General features: G+C 40.7%; 1 protein-coding gene across 8 annotated transcripts in view; it reads right to left on the reverse strand.

Annotated features, from left to right (window-relative positions):
- si:ch73-103b11.2 (myosin phosphatase Rho-interacting protein) overlaps positions 1-25087 on the reverse strand; it is a 49625-nt gene extending 24538 nt beyond the window's left edge. For 3 of the 8 annotated variants that reach the window (XM_020637523.3, XM_020637522.3, XM_020637521.3), the window contains exons 1-4: positions 24287-25086; positions 21988-22065; positions 19714-19779; positions 816-967 (exon numbers count right to left, since the gene is read on the reverse strand). In XM_020637523.3, the coding sequence (XP_020493179.2) occupies positions 816-967; positions 19714-19779; positions 21988-22065; positions 24287-24406 (416 nt within the window). In that variant the 5' untranslated portion in view covers positions 24407-25086. Of the gene's footprint in view, positions 1-815; positions 968-19713; positions 19780-21987; positions 22066-24286 lie in introns of all 8 variants that reach the window. The other 5 variants (XR_002278085.3, XR_002278084.3, XR_002278083.3 and 2 more) reach the window with 4 other exon arrangements.

The raw sequence follows: 25087 nt of genomic DNA on the forward strand, positions 1-25087 counted from the left end.
TAAACTGTCGTACTTTCAGTACACATGATGTGACACAGGTATTGAAGAACCAGAGCCCACAATGGAGCTACTTTGACACAATGAGTCAGATAGGAACATAAAAATAATATATATTCATTAAAATAATCCAGGTTTTTATGCCACTGTCAGTCAATGATGACCTTGCGGGGGTTGACATGATTGAGTGACGGCAAAGAAAGGACCAATGGGTGCAAGATGACAGGAGAAGTGCAGGGATCAAGCAGGTAGAATAATGGAGAGTGGGTGTTGTGAGTCACAGTACCCTGAGAATAGCCTTAATATGCAAGAGCCAAGGAAGGAGAGTGTGGTGCAGAAACATACTTAGATTTGCAGCAGTAGAGGAAGGCGACAGTAAAACAAATCATGAGGCTTAGAGTGTGTGTGTGTGTGTGTGTGTGTGTGTGTGTGTGTGTGTGTGTGTGTGTGTGTGTGTGTGTGTGTGTGTGTGTGTGTGTGTGTGTGAGGCATACAGGGGTTTGTGAGCAGGGAGAGAGAGAGGGCAGGAGAGGAAACAGTTCAAGAATGTGCACTGTCACTGCAGTGTGGATTTTAAGTCTCTGAAGAGCAGAGCCTGAAGGAGCCAGCAGGGGGCAGAGCAGTTTTGGCAGCAAAGGCAGTCACACATAAGAAGTCTTAAGCCTCTGACATCCACTCAAACCAAGAGAGAAAGAGAGCACAACACAAGCCATAATACCCTCTGGAAACAACATATTGCCCTTTTAAGACGTGAAGGTTGATTGTATATTTGGAATTCCTACATTTAGAGATCAATGTCCTGGTTTTTTAAGCCTTACCCGTTGATAATTTCTTTGCACTCAGCTCGTATAAAGTGCTCTTTCTCAGGGGTCAGGATGCACAGCGAGTTCTTCTGCCCCGTCCTGGACTCTCCATCGATGACGTCTGAACACTGGTTCATGTTGATCGTACCCTGGGGGAGAGTGCTGGGCTGGAGAACGCAAAAAAAAAAAGAGTGTTAAGTGAGGAAATGAACAGACGTGCCCACATATCCCTCCACATGTCTTTTCACACAATCCGCCCCAGCATCACTTTTCCTGGCAAGTTTGTCATGCCAAGCACTGATATAACAGTCTGTATGTGCAGGCCAGTGTTCCTGTTTAATCTTGCTGTGATATTTCAAATTTCTGTGATACAAGCTCTAGAAATTGCAAGACACTAATTAGCCCATTGCATCATACGTAACGCTTTAAACTTCACATGCACCATTCAGAAAGAAAGCGTCAAAGTAGAAATATTAAGGATGATTTTTAAAAGGGGAAGTGAACAATAATTGTTTGTAATATTTATGTATTTAGCATGACATTATTGCGTTCAATTAATAGAAGCAATGCAGTCCAGGCTCAAGTCAACAATAGGAATAAGGATGCATTTCTATTAAATTCAAAGTCAGGCATAGAAAAGGCATACATTAAAAATGGTTACATTGTATCCTTTCTTAGGTATTTCGTATAGTTTTGTAATGTATTTGCTGGTTGTAGTCTGATGTGTGTCTGTTGATCTCTTAGTATTTTGCTGTCTTTATTTGTTTATTTTTTACTGTATTTTGGAGTTGTTGTCCTGACCTTGTCCGTTTGTTTTTTTGTGCCTCATTTGTTATGTATATGTCACCAGTTTGTCACTCTACTGCAACTAATAAAAAAAAATAAAAAAATGGTTATATTGTTTATCAAGGTTACTAGAATTTTCTACATGAAGAATATTCACATTTCATCCATTACAATCTGAATATAGCTTCTGTGAGCCGACGGAAACGCAGAGAAATTCACGATACAATATGTCACAAAAAACAGTGATTATGTGATAACTGCTATATTGAAAGATTATCCTGCTTCTTTCTCTTTGACCAATACCTTCCATTCTCATTTCCCTGATTCACAGGCGTCACAGTGAGGAGTCATGATGTAGTGATGCGATTAGTCAAACTGCCATGAAACTCGTTCAAAAGGCCAGATTTACCTAAGGTTTGTGTGTCTTAAAACGTGTGCAAACTTGACACCACCAGCAAAAAAAGTGCTATCTAATCTACTAACGGCGCGCAGTGAGGATTGCGTCTTTCAAATGAGCAAAACAACGCATTGACCATTTAGTACATTTGCCTTAATGAATATGCAATATGGGGCGTTTCTGCCCTAGCGTGCAAAATACTGGGAGGAGAAAATGCAAACAAGTTAAGTTAGAACACGCTTTGTGATTTACCAAACCTGACAAAAATTGCAGTGATTGTGACGGTGTCTGTATTTAACACCTTTGAAAGGAACGTGCTAACCCAGGAGACCAGTGTTACACACAACATGCTGCTGTTATTGTAGTTAGGAGGAGACATAGGCTCAATAAAAGAAGACATAAAGATCGTGTTTTTCCCCACGTGTTTACATGTTTCAAATGACAGAAAAATAAATGGCATGCATTTATTTTTTAATTTGATTGAATATTCTAATCGTTAAAGAAGAGAAACACCAGGATTAAACTACAGGCTATTGTTGCCATAGCCTACAGCCAAAGAAAACTGAACATTCACAGCCTCTGCATTCAAAAGAATTTCAACATTGACATTTATTTCTTCCTATTTCCCTCTTTTCATCAACATTATATTTTAAACAGGGATTTCCTTTTTCTCGGGTTGCGCGTCTCTCCCCCTGCTCGCCCCCTCCGGTGCGCTCCTCTCCATAATGCTCTCGTCTCCTCCCTCTAAAGCTGCTGCTACTCTGTAGGATGCTTGGATTGGGGTACCTCACAACTGTTTGTACCCCCGTCTTCGATACCTATTTCCAGGGCATTTATGTCCAATCATAGCGCTGGCCAGCTGTCTGGTGCGCAACAACGGGGAGTGTAGATCGCCTGTGCCACAGAGGACACAGCTCGCACCTCCTGCACAATGTTTGACACTTCATTCTTAAGATTAAGGGAAGAAAAGAGAGGCCCTGTCTAATGCCGATGTTTTCTTATAACCACTTTTTTTTTGTAATATTCAGATTTATATCCTATAACTCAAAGGTATTGTGCTTTTATTTGCCTCTCTCACTAATACCTATTTTGCACTTGCAGTCGTCCTGCTTTCTGTCCAAACTCTCCGTGATGTAAACCAGTAGAACAACCTAACTTAAATAGTACCGCCTCCACAAGGTTTGCACCTGGTGTGATTCACGCAAATTTTCTTAGTAGGTCACCCGCAAAACGGCCACCAACCAAACGTGCAAACTTTTGGAGTGAACACGCAATTTAGTACTCTTTAAATGGGAGCTTAGTAAATCTGGTCCAAAGTGTTGTATCTTTTGTAAATTAAAAGATCAATATTTGGTACCAGATATTCCATGATTGCATCACAGGAGTCTGAAGAATTATATATTGCTGTATGGATATTTTTGTTGTGTATTGTATTGTTAGAAAGAGGAATAAAGACTGGTGACATTAATGCCTGTTCTATTTATAAACTGTGCGAGTTCAGGGGGTCACTGAGCTGTTTTCAGTTTAATCTGTCTGATGCCTGGCTGTGAGGTGGAACTATGCACATTGACATGGAAGCCATCTGTCAACCATAAATAACATGACCGCAGGACTACCACAGTAACACTACTCTTTGTACAATGCCTTAAGGTTTCTCATGCAGGTTTATGTAAGCACACATTGGCTTTGTTCAAAGGCACGGCACATTTACAATGAATAGAGGCATGCTGGTTCAACTTAGAGCAGATAAGATTATCTATTCAGAGTCCAGAATACTGCATGAACATAAGTGAACCTGCTGTGCTTGAGATATTTTTGTAAAATATATGCTTTTATTTTGGTGCATTAGGTATTAAAACACTGGTGTATTTTTCTAAGAATGCATCTACACATTTATGCACGTTACTATAAATTCCTTATTCAGAAACCTGACGTTAGCTTAGTCTGACCTCTAAATGACTCCTGCTCACAAAGGGAAGAGCCTTTGTTGTTTTATGTTGACTAAGAGAATTGTATTTGTTCAATGAAATAAAGGTGGACTGCATTACTGAGCACAGTGGGCATAGGTGGCTGTTATATCAGCTTTTGGGCGCTACTTTCACACACAAGCAGAATTATAGACATCAACATACCACAGTGGTTCTGAACTATAAGTACCAGGTACATACAGATGATAAATTACAGCCCTCGCTGAATCAGATTATATTAAGACATGGAGCTGGAAAGAAAATGAAAAGGTATCATGTTTATGCCAGCAAGTCACCAAATAAATCTAACTCAGGGACATAATTAATGCTGCATAACCATAGCCTGTCAGGATGAGAGCAATGGAGGCTCATGCATGGCCTCTGATGTGGACAGAGGAGTCAATAGTTAACAGTTGGTGGTACTTCCACCCTGAGGGCAAATGAGAGGCCTTGTTTACTTTGACACTGTTAAATGTCACTTTCACACTCAGCTCTCCTGTTGTTGTCTTTAATATCAAAGATAGCAGAGGCAAAGTACTGGCACAGAAAACTGGAACAAGAAGGATTGTATGTTGGTGTAACTAGGCCAAGAGTATCAGCATGGCCAAATAAAACAAGTCAGTAAAACAAGTAGGTCTTAAATTTGCCATCATGCTTTGGGTTAATATCTTCTGGTCCATCAACGAAGGGCTCTTGACACCAAGGTGAGAGGCCAGGGCGACAGCCGGGCCTGACACACAGACGGACTAATAGACCTTTAGGACAGCTGGGCGAGAGTCTGGGCCTGTTTCAGACTGGACAGAGAGACTGGCGTCAGCTTGACCTGAGAGCCCTGTCACTGTCAGACATGGCTTTGGGGACGGAGAGTGGGGAAACATTGAGGCTGAGAAAAGGGGGATTAAGTCTCAAGCCGGTGGGCAAGGAGAGCAGCAGTGATGTAGGGGAATAAAAGGGGGTTTGTGGACTATGACTTTGGACTGCTAGGTCCATCTGTTTGAGTAAACAATTCTGGAGTGCAGCAAACATGCTGGTTTGTCCTTGAGCCAGAGTCAAAGGAGGATAAACAGCACAATATTTCAAATTCTGAGAGCAGTTGTACAAGCAGCTTAAGCCTCCAGTTTTATAATCACAACATCGGATTCTGTAGGACGCAGAAAATACATCAGAGACTGACTACAGCTCTGATTAAAAAGCTATTTTCATAAAGCTGCTCACCTCAGAGAGAGATTTGATCGTGTATGTGCAGAAAGTGCTTGTTGAGGGGGAACACAGTAAATGTTTTGCACTGGAGCAGCATGGGACTTCTCTCACACGTGTGCACCCTCCCTCCATCAGCACCCTATCAGCTGAGCACAAATACACGCCCCTACTTTGGACCAGCCATCGCAGTTTTAGCCCCCGATCCTAGGCCCCTTGAACCCAAACCTTGCTGTCACCTAGACTAGACCCAGTCCCCTCTCCCTGGGCCACCGCTCTCCACAATGATCCCTTTGTGAAGCAGCAACAGTTCACACAAAGTGGGATTGTCGGCCACCACAGTCCACAGAGCCACTCCTCCCCTTAACCCTCAACAAGGAAATGACTGAGAGACAAGAGGCCAAAACAAATGTCCTTTTGTCATCCCAGCATGGAAATTATGAAGCCAACATAAACTTATTCTTGTTTCAGATGTTCAGACAATAATATGAACGCTGTCTCAATGTAAGTCATCAAGAAGAGTCTCAAGGGGAGACAGGGACAATTTAGAAAGAGAAATGATTTCTCTGGATCAGACTGTGAGGACAAGAGATGCAGGAGGGCACGAGCCAGTTGTGCCAGTTCAGCTGTCACATAACTCTTTCTGTGACTAATGTTCTTAAGTGGCAAACAACAAGTGGAAACATTGTCAATCTAAACATCAGGTACTACTACTAACTGTAAAAATTCACTATTCAGCTATTGAAAGTTTAAGATTCTATATTGGATATATAGAACTAAAACCATAAACCTGATGATCCAAATCATCAGTTAGCCATCTGCCATTCTGGCAAAAGTTAGCCAAAATGGCAGATGGCTAGCTTAGCTTGATCTGACTGCCTGAAAATAATGTGAAAGCATATTACCCAGGCTCCGATCCAATGAGTAAAATGTGTTGTTGTTGAGCGAAAAGCCTTACTTGTCAACATAAAGTAATGTACTGCGATAAATTCAGACTTTTGAGATGGCTTCTAACTTCACAAATCAAGTCCGAAAATCAGAATCTTTTTGATCCTGTTCATTGTTTAGGAGGTTTTACTGGGAAGTCTGATTCTCCTCTCCAAACCAACAGACTGATAAAAACAAACAAAAAAAAAGGTCAAATCAATGAATAAAGCACTTTCTTGTCAAGGGCTATTTATGTGTCTTGGAAGGCTTCACAACAAGCTATCGTTAAATGTTTGTCCTTAGCAGTTTTAAAGCCCTCATAATTTAAAATGCTGAAATATTTCTGTGACAGCCAACACACAGTGTTTTGTGAGTACAAAGTCTAAGAACCGGTCCTTAAACTGGTAAATAAACAAAATTTATTTACAGTTGACGACAAAGAGGAGGTGGCTCATGTTGTCCTTTACTCCACAAATCTAAGATACAACTCCTCTACTGACAGGTTAGTATCTAGTGTTTGCAGACTGCAGCTGGCATCTTTTATTCATCCTTTTATAATAAAGTGCTACGCTGCGCTTCAAGTGTGATGTGGTGATTTGTTTGTTTGGACGCTACTGCACTAAGTGATCAATAAAACCAATAAGCTACTGAAAAGCTATTTGATTCAGAAAACAGTGACACTTCCACTAAGCTACTGGAAAACGTAGTTAAACTACTAACTTTACTATCTGTGGTGACGTCACTGCCCAACACTGCCAGCATGTAATATTCAGTCAAATACAATCAGAAACTAGAAACCACAATCAAATGAATGGTCAGAGTTTAAATCAAGTGTCATTGTATTGAAATATATGTTCGCAGTGAAGTAAGGCCCATATCTTTTTCCTTTCCAAATTCATCACGTCTTGTGATCTCTGTCCAGATGTTATGTAGTGATAATTAAGAACCAACTCTATGTTTGGAAAATGGTAATTAATAGGTTCAGTGCACGCATGCATGCATGTCTCTGCATCCTTGGCTCTCTTCACTCTTGGCCATTCTGCAGCAAAGCAAAACATCCCATTCTCGTTTAAGACACAGCCAGTGAAACGTTTGCTTCTTTTGGCAGCTGGCTGATGGTCTAACTTTCATTTTTGGTTGTGAAGCAAATTCTCCCCCCTGCCATAACATTTTTTTGGTTTGACAGAGTCATTACTGGAGCTGGAAAGCAAGACTGCATCTGAAACTGACTCAGTTTATCGAAGTATGAGGGAATGATGAAATTGCATTAAACTACACAAGTGAGTCACTTATTGCAACATCACAATGCAGCCATGTAACCTCTCAGTCATATTCTATCAGTTTGAATTCATTCTAGTATTACTCATAAAGTCAGTTTAGAACACCTGTTAACTAATCTGAAACATCTGTTATTTGTTTTAGGGTGCCAGTTTGTCTGCCAACTTTCCTGGTCACAAATTTAAAAGCTTCAATCTCCCTCGTAAAGTTATGTTTCTCTACTTAGGACGTGCAATAGCAGGATCTTCTAGTACTGTTTCCATCTTCCTCCATAGCTATTTCACTTTGATCATTCACAAAGTGGAGGACTGATGAACTGGCATCGCCTCATCCTGACTCATGGACATGGCCAGGAATCAGGTCTCTTCAGGGTCCAACATCCCCTGCTCATTACCGATAACAGCAATTATGCAATAAATCTTTTCCTTAGCAACTTAAGACAACAGAGGTAAACACACATCTTTGATACCATGCCATCTTTGATACCATGCCAAGTTGGCATGCCAACAAGCAGCCGCGGGGAAATATCCTCAGGTGCCAGACGGATGCAGTCACCTTAAGCGTAGCTAAAGAGGACTATCAACTGTGTCTCTTTCTTTTTCTTTCGAAGTCCAAGATAATGATTCAAACACAGATATACGTCAAAATCTGGCCAGGAACAAGATGACAGATTGAGACAGTGATGATTGTAATCTGGTCAATGACCGGGGTCTTCAACAAGGCATACAGTCACACCTGATATTTACCTCTGGCTCAGCTATGATCCAAACTCTTACCCCTGCCTTAACTTTAGACAAACATATAGCTCTATAATAAACCATATGGTGGATATCTGACATCTCTGTTGCAGGGCCACGTAGTCCTCCAGGCGTTCTAAGATACACCTCACCCCACTGGTATGTGCTCAAGACGTTGAAGATGAAAACTGTATAAGCATCTGCTTTAAGCCCGGGTACACAGGAACATCCATACAAGGAAGTCCGAGAACAATGTATCAACATAATATTCAGAGAAAGAAAATGAGCATAAAAAAAACTGAAAGCTGCATATTTCACACATATTTGAGCCTGGCATTTCAGAGAGTACTGTGGGTGGTAGGTGTACTGCTCTTCTATTTGAGAAAGGTGAGAGGATGTGGGCGGTTGAGTGCTGTGTTAGGAGGCCAGCAGCTGACAAATGCAGAGGAGGAGGAAGATGAGGGAGAGTAGGAAGATGAAGGCTATTTTCTCTGTTAGTACAGCAGGTTCTTTTTAAAAAAAAGCTAGGATTGTGCAGACCATCAATCAGATGCAGCTACGAGAACAATATCAGCTTCTCTTTACTACGGTGGGAATTGAATAATAAAATTTGTGTGTGGGTAACAAATTATACTCAATCTTTGGTTTTTAATTTCTAGTACATACAGCACTGCAATTGAAGCTGTTTTTTCAACAGTGTTTATGTAATCTATACAACATTAAATTAATAATGGTAGAACAGACAGAGTGTGAGAAATCAATCAGTCTCCGTCTGGTGGTGACGGAGTGGTTGTGCCGCCTGGAGAAACAGGTGCTACAATCGAGTTCTGTCTTGTTGTGCTGGCTCTCCACAGTCAGGCTGTCTTAGCAAAATGAGTGTGAGTGTGTGGTTTCCAAGATCCATGATCAGTTTCAGGATCAGTAAAGTAATTCTATACCGGCAAACAGAAATCCTAATACAGTGATTTCACACCCGACTTAGTATACAATGTATGGTTGCACGATGGTCATAGGATATAAACATCATCATCCACTCCCAGCCATTCTCTGTGACTTTTTTCCTGAATATTTCCTGCTGTGTTCTCACATAGGCTCATCCTGACTTCAAGCCGAACATTTACCAGGGTACTGGCAGAAAATAGTCTAAAGGGTTCTAAATGTAACTTTTTGAGTTCACAAATGCAGCCGAGTCTGAAAGGTTCAGGAGGTTCTCAGGAGTTTCGTGAACATGTGAATGGGGTTTAAAAAAAACATATGATGCTCATGTGAGTCTGTATTTTAATGTTTGCAAGGTGCAGAAAAATCTCTTTCAATTTTACTATGTTTTACAACAGGTGTGGCTATCATATGTCAGCAAGCTAAATTCCCAAATCTGGACTGGTTCTTAGATTTAGGTGAAAAGGCAGACAATAATGAGGAGCGTAGTGTAAAGGGCTGAAGGAACCCTTTACACCCTTGAAAAGAAGCACCTGGGTCTAAAATACCCTGGTACATTTGGTGCGAATTTGTCTTCAATGTTCTGGCCAGTTCAGAACCACTCATTGATATCTAGAGAGGTAATTCCAAATGTGCAGCCCTAGGAAAAGCTTTTCTCTCCTGTAAAAGAACAGTTACTCCAAGGTAACAATGTGTCCCAAAACAGCAGAGTCTGGATGACTGCAGCATCCAACACTGAGCTCTGACACAGCACTTTTAAAGTGGACCAAGGTGAATAGGCACCCATTACAAGCTGTCGTACTGGTCATAGTGTAGTGAAAAATATTCCTATTGAAATAAAAAAGAGTCGCATAAATATGACTAACTTTTTTTTTTTTTTACACCATTAACAAGACATTGTTTCCTGCATTTCTGTCAACACAACTTAAATAAATGACATAAGATCTGCTGTTAGGCCTCAACTACCTCTGTGATAATGACTGAAAATCTGCCAAAGCCTTTTCTAAGTCAACACAAATTAGCCCATCAGGCAGAAGGGAAAGGAAAATGGGGGAGGGATAGGAAAATGGTCCGTTGGGAATTCAGCTGATACCTCAGTTTCAAGAACTGCCTTTTTTTCCCACTGGGCTGAAGAGCAGCTTCCTAGATCCAGGCTGTTTGTAAACCTGCCCAAAGTTGGACTTTCAGAGGACGGCTTTTGAGATTGGAGAAGATATAAAAATATACATTTGTGGGAAATTAATTTCGAGATTCCTTTTGGTTTACTTTCAAAACATCAAATCTAGTAACCATACCATATTAAAGTCTTTGTCTTAGAAGTATGTTATTTTGTTCAGGTATACCAATAATTCAGAATATTAAGCATCTCTGCTTTTTAGTTCTGGCTGAACTGAATATGTTGATGTGTTTGAATAGCTCAAGTTTATTAGAGACAGACATGATCGCTTCCTTGTTTTTAGTACTTAAGACTGTTGATACTGATAAGACCATCAACTAAATGCAAATTTAATTCAAACAAGTTGACTACTCAAAAGGCAAGAGAACACTGTATATCATGGGCAGTCGTTTTTGTGATGAGCTGTGTTACCTTTGAGTAGTTTGCTGCATTACAGACACAACATTGAACCGGCATTGGAGGTCTATATTAATAAAAAAAATTATTAGTTTAACCGACTAGCAAGGGTGACAATGTTTAATCATCAAGTCCACTAATAATGTGCATCCCTAGTTGATATGAAAGAAATTGTCAGACAGCTAGCCGACTTCATCATGATCGTGTTATATTATTATATATAAATATGAATCTGTGTCTAATGTCAGTGCTTTTTTATAATTATTATACTTTAATCTTGTTTTTTTTTAGTCAGTACTTAATAATTTAGAGTACTGCAGTTCTTTTGAATGAAGTAGCTTTCTCTTTATAACAACAGAGAGCAATAAGCTGATTAGGTGCTGAGGCTGGAGTTCAGCCCGTCCATTGCTGCTTGAGATGGGAATTTTGGGCCAGACGCTAAGGACGCTGGAGTGGGTTATTAAAGAGCAAGTGCTCACCCAACAACAGCTCAAAACAAGCCTAAATACTCCAGTTGCAGGTTATGTGGCTTTAACAAGCAAGCTTCACAGACGAAAGGATTTATCCTTGCTTTTGTATGATGTGAGTCATGATCAGACCCAATTCCAAGGCTGCACTTTATTTCCTTACTAAAAATATCTGCTCTGCAAAGCCACCTTAACAGGTGGTTGGATTGGCAGGTCTCCAAGCTAAGGTCAAAGTTTAAAGTTTGTCCACTACACCTGTTGCAACTCTTCAAGAAGTTCATCTGCAGCTGTGGCTACTGATAGCAATTACAAGGCCGATTAGACCATGTTACAAATGCACTTTCATGCAGCAGAGACATCTTAGTGCAGTGACACATCCAACAGTCCACTCTGCCATCCACCCACATAAATCTGCTGATTTGAAGATGAAAAGCAGGAAACGTTCTGCAAACTCTTAAGTTTAAATGGCAAATCACACCTCAATACACTGGTTCTAAAAAAATATTGGTAGTATTTTAATTCTAGCCTGGAAATGCCTCTCAGCATCCCTACACACCACACATTGCGCATGCAGTCAACTTCCCACCTCTCCCACTGTTTTATTAGTGCCTGTCTCAGAGCTGGCCCCTCACCCTGATGCTTTAAATGAAACCTTTTGTCAGTGTCCTGGTCTAGTGTTTAGAACAAACTGAGCGAGCAGCCTGTCAGGCCGTGTTTGGCTTTATAGACGAAGGAGGGTTTGTGGGGAGAGAGAAGTTACACAATACTGCTTGCTGCTCTCTCTCTCCAACACAAATGATTTATTGGCCAGTGAGAAACTGGAATGAAAGAAGGAGATACGAGAGAGTGGCAGAATAAGAGAAAGCGAGGAGCTCAAAGGAAAGGAAAGTGAATCGGAGTAAGTAATGGGAAAGTAAAAAAAAGTGAGGGCCGTACGAGCGAGAGTGGACACTGGTTTAGCCAAAGCCTCCTGGAGCCAGCCTTTCTCTGGATGATGAATGGCTGGAAATCATTAAAAAGAACAAGAAAATGAAGGAGGGTGCAAAAAAAAAAAAGAATGGTAAAAGACATCCAGGAAAAGAGAGAGGACCTTTTCTCACCATCAAGTATTTGTTTCAACCCAACATGGCAATCATTTTCACCAAAGAATGAAAGGAACAAAAGTCCAAGTCACCATCAAAAGGTAAACCACATGAGCATAAAAAAGATATCTTATGAGAAACCATTTGCAAGGAGCATTAAAGTACTGTTTTACCCGGGTTGGTGATAGGCCTAGTGCCCTGTGTTTAATGATCCTGTCCACAGGCTCACGCTACACTGAACACTAATATAATAATAGAGCAGAGGGCTGAAGAGAAGGACTGTGTCTCTTTGCTTTCAGTCGAAATTAGTTGAAGCTAAATGATAAAGCAAAACCCTTCAACTTGTGGTTATGATGAAAAAGCTGGAGAAGTTTTGACATTTAAAGAGGGACAAACTGCCTCTTACAGTATTCAGATGAAGTCTTGGATTTCAGTATTTGTCCAAGTTTATCTATGTAGTTCCAGGTCAACAGCACTTTCTGCTGAGACAATGAAGGGAACCAAAATAGTCCCCTTCTTTGTGTGTTAGGGCTGTGCACGCTGTTGTTCACAGTTGATCCCTGAGAGTTTAGAACACCAACAAAAACCGCAATTAAGTTTAGTTTCAAATCAGCTGGGAGCATGTTTCCAGGCACTTCTCCATGTGTGTCTGAACACTAATGAAAGTAACCGCTTTGAATTATGCCTTTAAAGATAAAGACTATAAAAGTGACCACAGTGACTGCCAAATAGAAATAGTGGCTGACACTCAAAGACAGCTCAGGGGGGTTTCATGTTTAGAGAGCAGACTTGGCCCTGAGCCAGACGGGTGTCCAGGACTTCTGACTGAAGATATCTGAGAATTCAAACAGTGGACAAGTGGTAGAGATAAGAGTTTATCTTAGTCACATCCGGGATGATAGGGTGACTAAAGCCAATGGAAAAACTAAAAAGCAGGGCAGAAAAGCACTGGAAAGTCAGACTACAAGGTGAACAGAGAGTCAGATAGGTCATCCATCAAGTCAAAAAAATACACAATAGACCCTCTAAGAGTGTTGTATTGTATTCACCTTTACCATACTCTCCTTATTATGGCAAAGGCATTTCTCTTCAATCTGTTGGACATATTGGATCACTTGCTGGACAGCAGGGCTATTGATTAGCTGTTAAATTGTGTGCTGGTATATCTTCTGCCTAAGATGGAGATGTACCATTACTGCAGACAATCGAATTACTTCTGGTCTGATTTTTCGAGAAGCTACAGTAGTAACAACTTTCCCTGCCGTGTCAGGTCAATCATCTCTCTTGGGATCAAACTAAGAGTAAAGCAGACTCCTTAGCTTAGATCTGGCAGGGAGACTGATTCTCAAAATACTTGGTGCTTGGTTGGGGTAGACGATATTGGGCTAAGCTGCCTTGACACAATGAAACAAAAACCTTATTAAAGTCCTGTTAAAAGTAAGAAGGCTACAAAATAAGTCAATTCAATCTATACGATTTGATCAAACAGCACTGAATCAAAACACCAGTTATCTCATGAAACTATACATATAGACTCAAACACACTCTATTATTTAAAAAGACCAAACACTAATCCACCATGAGCATTTACTTGGCTAGGAAAAACTTCCTTTAAACAAGCAGAAACCTCAAGCAAGACCAGACTCATTGTTGGACAGCCATCTGCCTCTACAGGAAAGTAGGTTGGAGACAAAGACAGAAAAACAGAAAGAGTGATAGATATTATGATGTTTTTTGATAACGCTTGATGATGATGTAACAGTTCCTGTCATCCTGATAAAGCTTTACCAACAACACTAACTTAACAGGAGAGCATTGGGTGTGGTACCTTATTTTTAAAACTTGTGCTCCCATGAAATTACATCACACCCTTGTAGGCAATGGTATAGCACAGGGATAACACCCTGCTCCCATTCAACCTCCCAAGGAAACAGCACACATGGTATGGTGACAAGGTCAGCATTGCACAAGGAATTGGGAATTAAGAGAATTGTTGCCACTGCTGCATCCCAGTTTGGTATTCCCATTTCTTTACTAAGAACAAAATCAAAAGGAATGGTTTTCATCACTATACTATACTGGGTGACAGATTTTGGGTGTGGGGTTCCCATTTAGTTGAGTGGCAGTTACAGCGTTGTAGACCCTGATGATTACAAGTTGTATGAATGGCTGTTCCCATGGTTTTGTGGCTTTATGCAATGGGAACAGTGACCCGACTGTAATCCATGGCTGTTTACATTCCAGCAGATCAGTTCCTACTGGAACCATGGGGAAGAAAGGGCAGGGGTTAAAGAAGACTCTCACGCACCGTATCTCTAAAAAACCAACACACGCTTCAGCCAGAACCCACACACTTAGTAAACAATCCACAATGATCCAGTATGGAAGGCTTGCAAAGTCTTATCAACAGAGAAAACATCTTATTTATTTCTAACCTTTTTTCCACGAAAGCAACTGCTTGGTCCCCCAATCCTGAATCTTTGCTTCTTGCCTGAATCTTTGCTTCTTGTAGTTTAACTCAAACATGTGTACACCCTTTCCGATCCATTTCCCATGGCTTGCTGTGTGGATGACTGAAGCGCCCCCATAAGTATCCCTAATTTAAGGGGTGGAGATCCCACTTATTCCCTGCATAGAGTGCCTGCAGGCAACGACACTGCTCGGAGGCCCCGCCCACTAATCGATCTCCTAAAAGCTCTCCTCATCCATTAACATTAGAAAAAAGTTTGTCAAAATGGTGAAAAATAGCCCTCAAATTCACATTTCAAGAGGCTACAAAAGATAGAGTTTATGCATGCTTCAGCATGTTAGAGGTTTTACATGTCTGAGGGCAAACACTGGCTGTGGTTGTTTAGCTCATGTCTGGCAGATGCAGGAGAGAAGCAGCAGAACAGTGTGTATCAAGTTAAAAGAATGCACAAATGTGTGGGAAATGGAGGGAATGTTGTCTAAACTCTCAGTTCTTGGACAGTGCTACGGGGCAAGGGTTCTACTATTTGAATTCCAGTAAACACAGGAAATTAATTGAGCTGATATTAAATGAGAATGACTTCAACAACTGAAACATCATGAGAACATCATGTTCTGCTCAAAAAAGAATACATACAGACAGTCAGCTTCCTTGAATAGATGCAGTCTTAAGGCAGATGCAATTCATGCGTCTTTGAATGGGCCTTTTGTGAGGTGCAACTCAATAGGCGGCATTGTTTTAGGGTTAGGGTTAACCCTAACCCTCGTTTTATTAGCAGGTATGCCTGGCTTGTTCTATCGGTACTGAAAAACATGAACTGAAAAGATTGAGAGCATAAAGTGCACTATTGATGAGCAGCTCCAAAAGCCTTCAACAAAACCAGGAAACAATGTAAGCAATCCATTTTCAACAGTAATTAAAGAGCTTCATCATCTAAGGATGTGAAAACAGTGAGGCTGTGATTCAGTGTGAGCTCAGAGACCACAACAGAGATCGAGATACCCAAAGAAAAAAATAAATCAGTCTAGATCATATGATCAAGAGTGTGTGTGGGTGAGTAACAATTGGGTCAAAACAAGGTCAATGGGAGCTAGGTGTTGTGTGGTATTTGGTAGCGCGTAGCAAAGCAGTTATTATAGTGTAGGTGTTCATCATTTTAAACCACACTGATGTCATCAAAGTGGCTTTTCTGTGCTCGGGAGCTCTTAACACCTACACACCTGCCCTCACCGTGAGGTGATAATGGATTTTGTGTTTCGTGTTTCTCATGTCCCTTTAACAACTTGAAAAGCTTTATCACAAATGTTTATTTATCTTTCTTTACCTGTATTAAAAACAGAAAGTTGTTAGAATTAGTAGTTGATGATTATTTCATCTTCTTGTCATGTTCTATCCAGTACATTTTCTCTGATGCCATCAGGGCAGCGTTGTGTCCTACCTGTAACACTAAACCTTTTTCTAATTTATTCATATCCTCTGCCATTAGATTATTAAATGCTCTCTGTGGGTTTTACATTTAAAAGACTTTTGATCCTTTTTTCATGAATGTTACCTTTTGAGCCAGACTAATCCTTTAATTCTTAGTATGTTTATTTCTACCAGTCTATTTGATTATCAGTATTAATGTTGGATTTTATTCCAGATTTTTTGAGCTTCTATATAATTATTTGTAGTCTGTATGTCACTGTTTTTTTGTGGTTTTTATGTACATACTTCTCCAAACCAACTTCTCCCAGTGGGATATTTGAACATTTTGGCATTGCACTGAGAGTCCTAAGCTTAAGTTAGTTTAAGTCTGGAGGTTTCTTTCTGATTCTTGCCACACCTGTTCCTGACACGGCTTTTGCAGTCAAGCACCCTCTGTCCCAGGTGCATTCACTCACACATGCAGACCCTGAGAAGCACAAATGTGCAATCTCAGCACAAACTCTCACTCTGTAAAATCCAGCGTTGCACATTTGTTTTTCGATGCTGTGTCTGAGGCTACCGTAGAAAGGCTCTGTCTCGATCTGACTGAGCCTACAGACGGCTTCAGCCCACACACTCTTTGCATCCAGAGCGTTCTGTACTCTTTTCCTTCAGTCAGGACAGAGACAACCAGAGCTCTCCACAAAACAGAGAATAACTGTCCCATGCTACACATGCCACAGTCAACTGTTGCTGGACAATGGGACTAAACATGTTACCATGGCAACGTATTCCTGAAATAACTTCGTTGGGTTGCTCTGGGAAAATCTAGCTTGTGTTTACAGGGAACACAGGACTGAATTAAGATATATACAGCTGTCTAATTGTACAGTGCTAAAATACACTGAAAAACTTTGACAACACTTTTCAGGTCCCTTCGGTGCTAATGAATTAGCCTAGCATGGCAGCACATGTTCTTTGCAGGCGATCATTTACAGCATGCTAGTCACGCTCTCCAACCTTCCGATCAGGGCACATTTTCCCTTCATCTTCCTCTCATACTACACTGTCTTCTTCCTACCACTTGTCTCTTCAAAGCCACAGCTGCTCTGTTTGCATGAAATGATGGCAGTGGGGTGTAGTGTTGGGTGTTCACTGTAGGTGGGCAACCCCAAATCGGTGGCCCTGCCGAAGCCAGGCCTTTGCTAACCCGTTCCTTTCCCCTCAGAGCGGTGCCACATCCTGAAGGTTTGGACCGCAGCCCATCTGGGTTTGGTTAGAGCCAAGACACAAGAGCCATAAAACTAGGCAGAGAGAAAAACAGAGGGGGGACCCCCCTCATCTGCATCCCCAACCAGGGCTCTCTGATCAGGGGCTCTGATGTGGTTTGAAGCTATGTTATGAAGGCCGCAGAGCAGGCAGTCTTTACATTTGACCTGCAGTCATGCTCTATAAAACAATGTAACTGATGTGGTCTACTTTCTAGATTTTGTTTCTCCTTGATTGAACATATAAATACAAATAAAGTTACCTTGCATATGAAGCTTTTTGCAATACAAGGCAGTTTCTACTAATCTAAATACTCAAATTACTTTAGAGGAAGGCAATACAAACCCATCTGTTAAACCAACCACTTAGCTTCAATCATTGGTTTAAAGAAGAGACCAACTGGCTCTGTTTTTTATAGCTTCACACAATGTTTTGACAGTGCACTTAATGTTAATTAATTAACTGAACTGTTTATCAAAGAGAGAGGGGCTACTTCATCTAATCTCTATGGCCATATGATTTAATTTTGCTAGCTACATATGAAGATTTGCCAAGTTTTTGCAGCTGTTTATTCAACAACAAAAAACAATTATTCTAATTAATTCTGATGGGTTCGATGTGACAAGTGAGCTTCTATATTTAGTGTCACTTGATATTTTCAGCTCTAGACCCTTGCTACCCTCCCTCCTCTCCTTTTGATCAAGCTTTCAGAAAGGAGATGAAAAGATGACGAGTGACATCCAGGGAGGCGGCTGAATGGGAAGGAGGACATCCGCCTCTTTCCTTTGTTTCTTCCAGTAAACACACATCCATCTTTCTTCTCCCCCAGTGCCTCACTAATATACATTTACTTCATTTTGAAGAACAAATGAAGCCCAATGTAGCATGTTTTCCCATTTTTAGTATGATGAAATTCTCTTTAAAAATAAACCTTTTCTGCTCCTGGTCTAATATGTAAATAGGAGCCTTCACATCGACATATAGGAAATATCTATAAGGAGAAACTGACCCTAAAGACCATAGCCATGAAAAATATCTACACAGCATCCAGGCTCTTGTGGCCTCTAATACATAAACCCTCTCAGCTCTGCCAGAGAATGCCACATACAGTATGAAAGGGTCAAAAGCAACAAAGCTTGTGCTGTTTCAACTACTTCTGCTTTCAGCATTTTTCAAAGCACATCCCACGTTTAGAAAAAAGCTGCCAAGCACCGCTTTGGGTCAATCGATATTCAGCCAGCCCACACGCTGCAACATAAAGCAGCAGTAATAGAACAAAAAAAAAACTATTCAGCATTAAGTGACCTACATAAACAAGAACTCCAGAAGAGAGCCAGTCAGACTGCACAGCCACTTTATGATGACTGTATAGATATGAGACTATTGGTGGTACCAATAAAATCACTGAAGACTTGAGTTTTGCAGATTTTGAGTTGTTTTTACTGTTTTTTCTTTCTTTCAGAAGAGGAAGTCATCACAGGGCTCTTGCACAATAAGAGTGTAAGCCCCTTGAACAAACACACACAGCGTGGCACATGACTTTCAGTATCAACACCATGTGGTGTCACTTGATTCCTTTGACACCATTGTGCTAGTTAGGCCAGTGTTTAACACACTCACTAAATACTCTGGTGTTAACTGTGAGGTGACCTCATGGTCAAGCGGAAGTGACTGTAACTACAATTATTAACGTCTTGGAAAAGTTTTCATATTAACATGTCCACATCGTGGATCCTTCAATACCAAGAGTTTTAAAACAATACAATATATGTTGTTTTTATCATCGTTGGTATCAAAAAGTTCAGGAGCTTTGATTAAGCTACAGATCCTCAGTCATTTATTTTTAAACCTAAAGTTTCGCACACAAGACTTTTGTGCAATTTAAACTTTAGCAGTTTACTATAAATTACTATATCTGGTGCCTAGGACTTCTGTTGCCGTGGTATCCAAACAGGTAGTGATATCATTTGATTAGTACTCGTACCATATCATTGTTATTATAATATATCGTGCTTTGATTGTAAATCCTTCAGTAAATGAAAAATATCAGGCCTTGATTTCATTTGTCTGAAAAGAGAGGATTATTTAATAAAGACCTTATGTCACCTGGTTTATATTTCATCATATTTCAGTAATAAGCTAATCTTTTTGGTCATCTGTTCTATTTGTTTCTTTTCACTGTGTGCTGGTAATGCCAGCTTTCTTCACCACTTTCCCTTTCAATACTCCCAAACTTAAAGGGGAATTGTCACTTCCCTTCCACTGACATATATTGTGCTGAGTTTCATAAACACAGATTAACAAAGATGAACAAAAGCTCAGATAGTTTTTAAATGTAATAGATTACTTTTGAAATGGACAGAACATAATGTTGACTGATGTTGGGCTATGAAGGAGGGAGGAGCAAAGCTTTCACCTACCATTTCGTCCAGAGCATAGCGGAGCAAGCCATGCTCGTACAGGATGAAGAACCTCCTTTGCCATTTCTGCATAAAAAGAAAACCAGAATATTTTTGATTACACACATGGTCATGAGGATCAATCCCAGCAGTAAATACAATCAGCATGTAATAGAGGATGAAGAAGCATGTGAAGAAGTTGTGTGTGGGTTTGACAGCTGTTTATTTATTATGAATTGACCAATTTAATCATGCCAGTTAAGTAACTGTCACAAGTACAGGCAGATATTTGATTATAAAGCCACAGATTCAATATTGGATCTGTATTACCACATCGATGTATTTTACAATTAAAATCCTGAATCTCATATACTACTCAGTACACCTCCGGGTATAAATACTTGGCAACATGAAGGAAGCATGCACAAACAAATAGAACATACACAAGAGTATGAAGCCTTTGGGAAACAGTTGCAGCACAGTTCTTAGTTGGCAGAGTTTCAGGCTTTACCACATCACAAGTTTTAAAGCTGACTGGAAACCCATTTTCATCATGCTCCAAAAGGTCCATCATCCAGTTTTTAGTTTGCTTATACTTATTAATTAAAGGTTCAAGATAAAAGGTTAAAAGAAGAACAAAACCTATTTAAAGTAGGACCTAATATAACATTTTTTGTAACATTAACCATGCCCAGATCTGTCTTAAAGGTCACATATTAATGCATTAATTCAATATCTGAGAGTAACATGTTGGTGTGACAAATGTACCCCACAATACTGAGGAATACTGATTTGTTTTTTTTAAACAGCAAGTTTAAATGTAGCACATAGTGGAGTCAGGGTTTCTCTTGGTAATATTGTAATATGTCAATGATATGTTGAAAGTATCCATTGATCTCTTTCTGAGCTCTCCACTGACCCCCCCCTATTATCTTAATGCACCGTTTTGTCTCAGTATTAAATAACCAGCTCTCCTATTCCAACCGGGCCCAAGCCATTAAATATTGAGAGGTGCTTGTAACCTAAAAAGGCATTGGAAGGACTCCACAGGGATGCTGATAAGCTTCACGGGCTAAGTTGGCAGGAGTCATCCATTAAAGATATCCACAATAAAGTAATAGATTATGGAATAAATTCTGAAGGACAAATTAGAGCCTCCAAGCCACAACTAGTAAGATGTAAGTAGTCCTAAAACATGACTCATCCATCATGTCAGCTCCTTTTCTCTGTTATTTACTTGTTGGTCATTTTACACCAAACCAACCAGCTCACCTCAGCACTGCGTTCAGGCCAACAATTATTCCCCCACAGTAAAAAGCTGATTGTAAGAATAGGCAGAACACACCAGCGATTACGTCAAAGCGACAGCAGCGAGCTGTTGACATGAGTTGAATTGAAGGATCTGGAGGTGCTTTTCACCAAAACCCATATGGAAGCCATCAGTGTGGCTGTGAGAACTGGGACTTTTCCTCTCTCCTCCCCCACACTCTCCCAACTCCTCTTTGGGATGCACCACCACAGAGTAATCTGGGAGAGCTGATAAAGGAAGCAGTGCAACAGAAAAGGGCTCTCATTACATGTTGCTAAGGGAGTAGGACTGATAAAAATAAAAGTCAATACAAGACTCATTATGGCATGAGAATGAGGAGTTTTCTGATAAAGGCCCGAGGCTCCCATAGGAAGCTGCTGAATCCCTGACACAGTGACAGAAGAAGCAAAAAAAAACAGACCTGCTGTTTGTCAAATGTCAAATGAGTGCCAGACTGTTGAGCAGAATTAAAAGAAGGGCTACTAGAGGCATTGTTTCTCTTGGAGCTGATAAAGCTAAATAAAAGCTATACAACTTTGATTCTTGAATATTGATGTTTATACTTTTTCAACTATTATAACACAAATATCTAAGGTCAATAGTAGAGGCAAAAACTCAAGTGATTTTATAAATCTAAGAAGCTATAACCATATTTCATCTTCTCTTATGCCTATTAGAAATGCATATTTTGTGCAATTCGACACAACAAATGAAGTTTATGCTTTGCTTGATGTTCAAACATTCCACTTTGTGCTAGCATAGAGTTCTTCATGTTTTTCCTCTTGAATAATTACCCCCTCTCTGTTGAAAAACAATAAGCATGAGCAGAAGCTGCAGACGATGAGTGAAATAAACACGAGTTGTGTTTTCATGACGCAGTAACAACATTTCCTTCATAAAGAGGGAATCAGAAAAATGTGCAGAGACAAAACTATGCCCCATGTTGTGAACATAATTCACTCAAGCCCAGCAGAGGAACCACTTACCCGAGATCTGTGCAGAGGATTGTCAAAATTTGTTCCCTCTGGTGCCAGCAACAGCCACCCTCCATACACAGGTTTTGCCTGGTGAGGGAAAAACACAATTGCAGTGTTGAACGCAAACACTAAAGCAGGAACATTAACATATTGATTAGCAGGTCAATAAAGCACATTCTGATCCAGTGAAGGAGTAGCTGGATGCCTCTACATGGTTTACACGCTAAAGTTGTGACCAGACAGGATTGAGCTGACAAACACACATTTTAGCCTAATAACAGAAAGGTGTGTCTTAGTCACAACTTGCTGCCCAGAGGCTACATTCTCCAGCTGGCTCAATCCCAGAGTACCATGCTGCCCTGAAAAAAAGAAAAAAGGAAAGGCTAACACATGATTTTCCCTCTGATCCTCTAAGTGGATGGACTGGTGGGTGGAACGGGGCAGCTAAAGGCAGAAGTTAGCAAAACAGTGGATCAGAAACAGGAGAGTAGCACAGGGTCTGAGCACTTTAGTGGCTACAGATTTGCAATTCAAACTCATAACAAGACATGCAAGTTGGCCTGGCCGGTCTGGTACAATCTTGAACTTCAGCCACACTAGTAGTGTTTGTTTGTTTGTTTGTTGAGTCAAAATAGAAAAATCCTGTAGAACAACTGCAGGGTTGTGTAAACAGGAGCACACATTGCACTTAACGTGTATACCACCAGGTATCCACCTAAAGACTTTAACAAATTAAGAAGGTTACATAATTCAACTGCAAGTCTCTGGAGCATAAGCCTGCAAATCAAGTTGGAAAAGCTTTTTGCACCAGCCTTGCACCTCCATGTGTCCCACTATCAGTGGTTTTGATTACAGTCATAACTTCAGAGATAATCCAGCATCACTGCTCAGCTGAGTGACTCTGTAAACAAAGAGGATGTAACAGGAATGTTCTATCATATGTCCTCCTAACCCATTTCACCTCACAGGGCAAGAGTTTCTGCAAAAGGAACAGCATCCATCTGTGGGAAAGACGACCTGAGAGGTTATGACACCTTGCAGATGTTATTTGATAATGGGTCTGCAGGAAAGGGTAGTTCCCACCAGTGTTGAGAGAATCACACTTCTGCTAGGACACTAGCTTCCCCCTGTCTGTGAAGAATAGTCTAAAGACCATGTATATGCACAGACACTATCTTCACATATACCCTTCAACAGTTCAGTGTTTAAATTGAGTCTTTAAAGTGTGGTTGTGTGTGTTCATTTGGCAACATTCACAACCACCATCATAAATGACTGTGTAATACTGCACCAAGGGACAGCGTGGGTCTGTGAACTTCTGTCATAGGCCGGTCGATAAGGCAACAAAGAATAAGACTTGCAGTCCATCAGGATCTACTTGAGGTAGGACTCAAACAGAAAGACTGTCCTGGGTCTTCAGTCTTTTTTACAACAGATGTAACCTCTCACTTGATGCAGCCACACGATAAGGTTGATAATCAGTGGGTGAGGAATTCTCCTCAGAAGGACAAATAACCTCAAGACCATCTCCAATCTGACAACTAAGAATATATTTTTAATATGTGAAAAGATTTGTAAAGCTGCTGTATGGGATTGACGCAAACAAAATGTTGTTGTGTTCTTTTATAAAATGACATAAAATCTATCCATTCATCACAGGAATATTTTCCAATTTTAGCTCAATACAAGTCCTTATAATGACAAGCTGTAGACGATATCAACAGAAGAAGAATTACTGCCAGGAGTGTAATTCATCCAAACTTTCTCCCTGGAGGTAACTCTTTAGCCTATCAGCTTAGCAGGAGGACTGATCACGATACAATGTGACCTGATGCCACCATTCATGGACTGCCAAAACCAACAACACAGTTCAGCAGGCAGTGTGGGTGAAACAAATGCAATTGTGATATTTTAACTTAATGTAAACAACTATTTAGATTTGTTTACGTCTCCTATAGGGCCTCTGGGGGGGGGGGGGTATTGACTGCTCAATTAGGCATAATGTAAAACAGTGAAAGCAATCAGGCAATATGGCAAAAGGATGGGACAATGTAGCAACAGTAAGCAGCATTTTTAACCTTAACCTAACTGATGCAACAGAAAAGATATAGGTTACAATGCTGGATGGATGAATTAAGGTCAATATGCGCCCTTGGGCTGGAAACTAATTATGTCCAATTAAGCTAACCTTTGCACTTCACGACAAACAGAGCAGTGCACATCACACAGGCTTCAGTGTCACAGTCACACAGGTCAGCTCACACATATCAAAAGTATGAAATGTAAGTGTTCAAAATGAATTGTTTACCTGATTAAGGTCTTCGTCATTCAGCAAATGTGACTCTCTGGGCTTGAAGCAGTTCTGGCATTTACTTTTGTTGAAAATGTTGGCTTGAAATTTCCGACACGGATTGTCTTTGAGTGACATGATTGATGGAAAAGGCGACACAAAAAATATCCAAGAACTGCTTGTTTTTACACACAAACACTGTTCAGTGGGCTGGAGTCAAGTTGCTGATGGTGAAATATAATGAGACAACTTTGTAGAAGATTGGCATCAGATTCAAAGTCCGTAAACAGGTAAGAGTGCGTCGTTCACTTGTCCTGGTAGGTTACCTGAGGCGGTGAAGAACCTCTCGTTATGTGTTATCAATGATAGTCATGTTGAGAGAGGGATCGCATCGCACAGCTAACTTTTGCTTTTCCGCTTTACTAAGAAGTTGACAACAAAAAAAAGTCGTGGACAGGTGTGCGCGAGCTTTTCTTAATTACGTCCTGCGACGACGTGCCGACGTTTCACAGGTGACATTCCGGGCCTCGAGCTCGCTGCAAAACGTCCCGTCAACCTCCATCGGGCGGAACGAGCTCTACGGAGGGAGGGAGTTTGGCCCCTCTCTCTCTCTCCGTCCTTTCTATCAAACAAGTGAGATCGCATTCATTGCCGTAAAAACTCTTTCGCTCTTCTTTACGTCTCTGTTTAAGGCCTCAAACCGTTAGGTAAGTTTAAGAACGCCATCTACTCGGCTGTCACTCCGCGGTGTCCAGAGCCTCGGGCCGCGTTCGTCTTTACACCCCTCTCGTTTGGACTGGTACGCAGTTTGCTGTGGCT

Source organism: Labrus bergylta, chromosome 21 (genome assembly GCF_963930695.1).
Source record: "Labrus bergylta chromosome 21, fLabBer1.1, whole genome shotgun sequence".
In the NCBI taxonomy this organism is placed as follows: domain Eukaryota; kingdom Metazoa; phylum Chordata; class Actinopteri; order Labriformes; family Labridae; genus Labrus; species Labrus bergylta.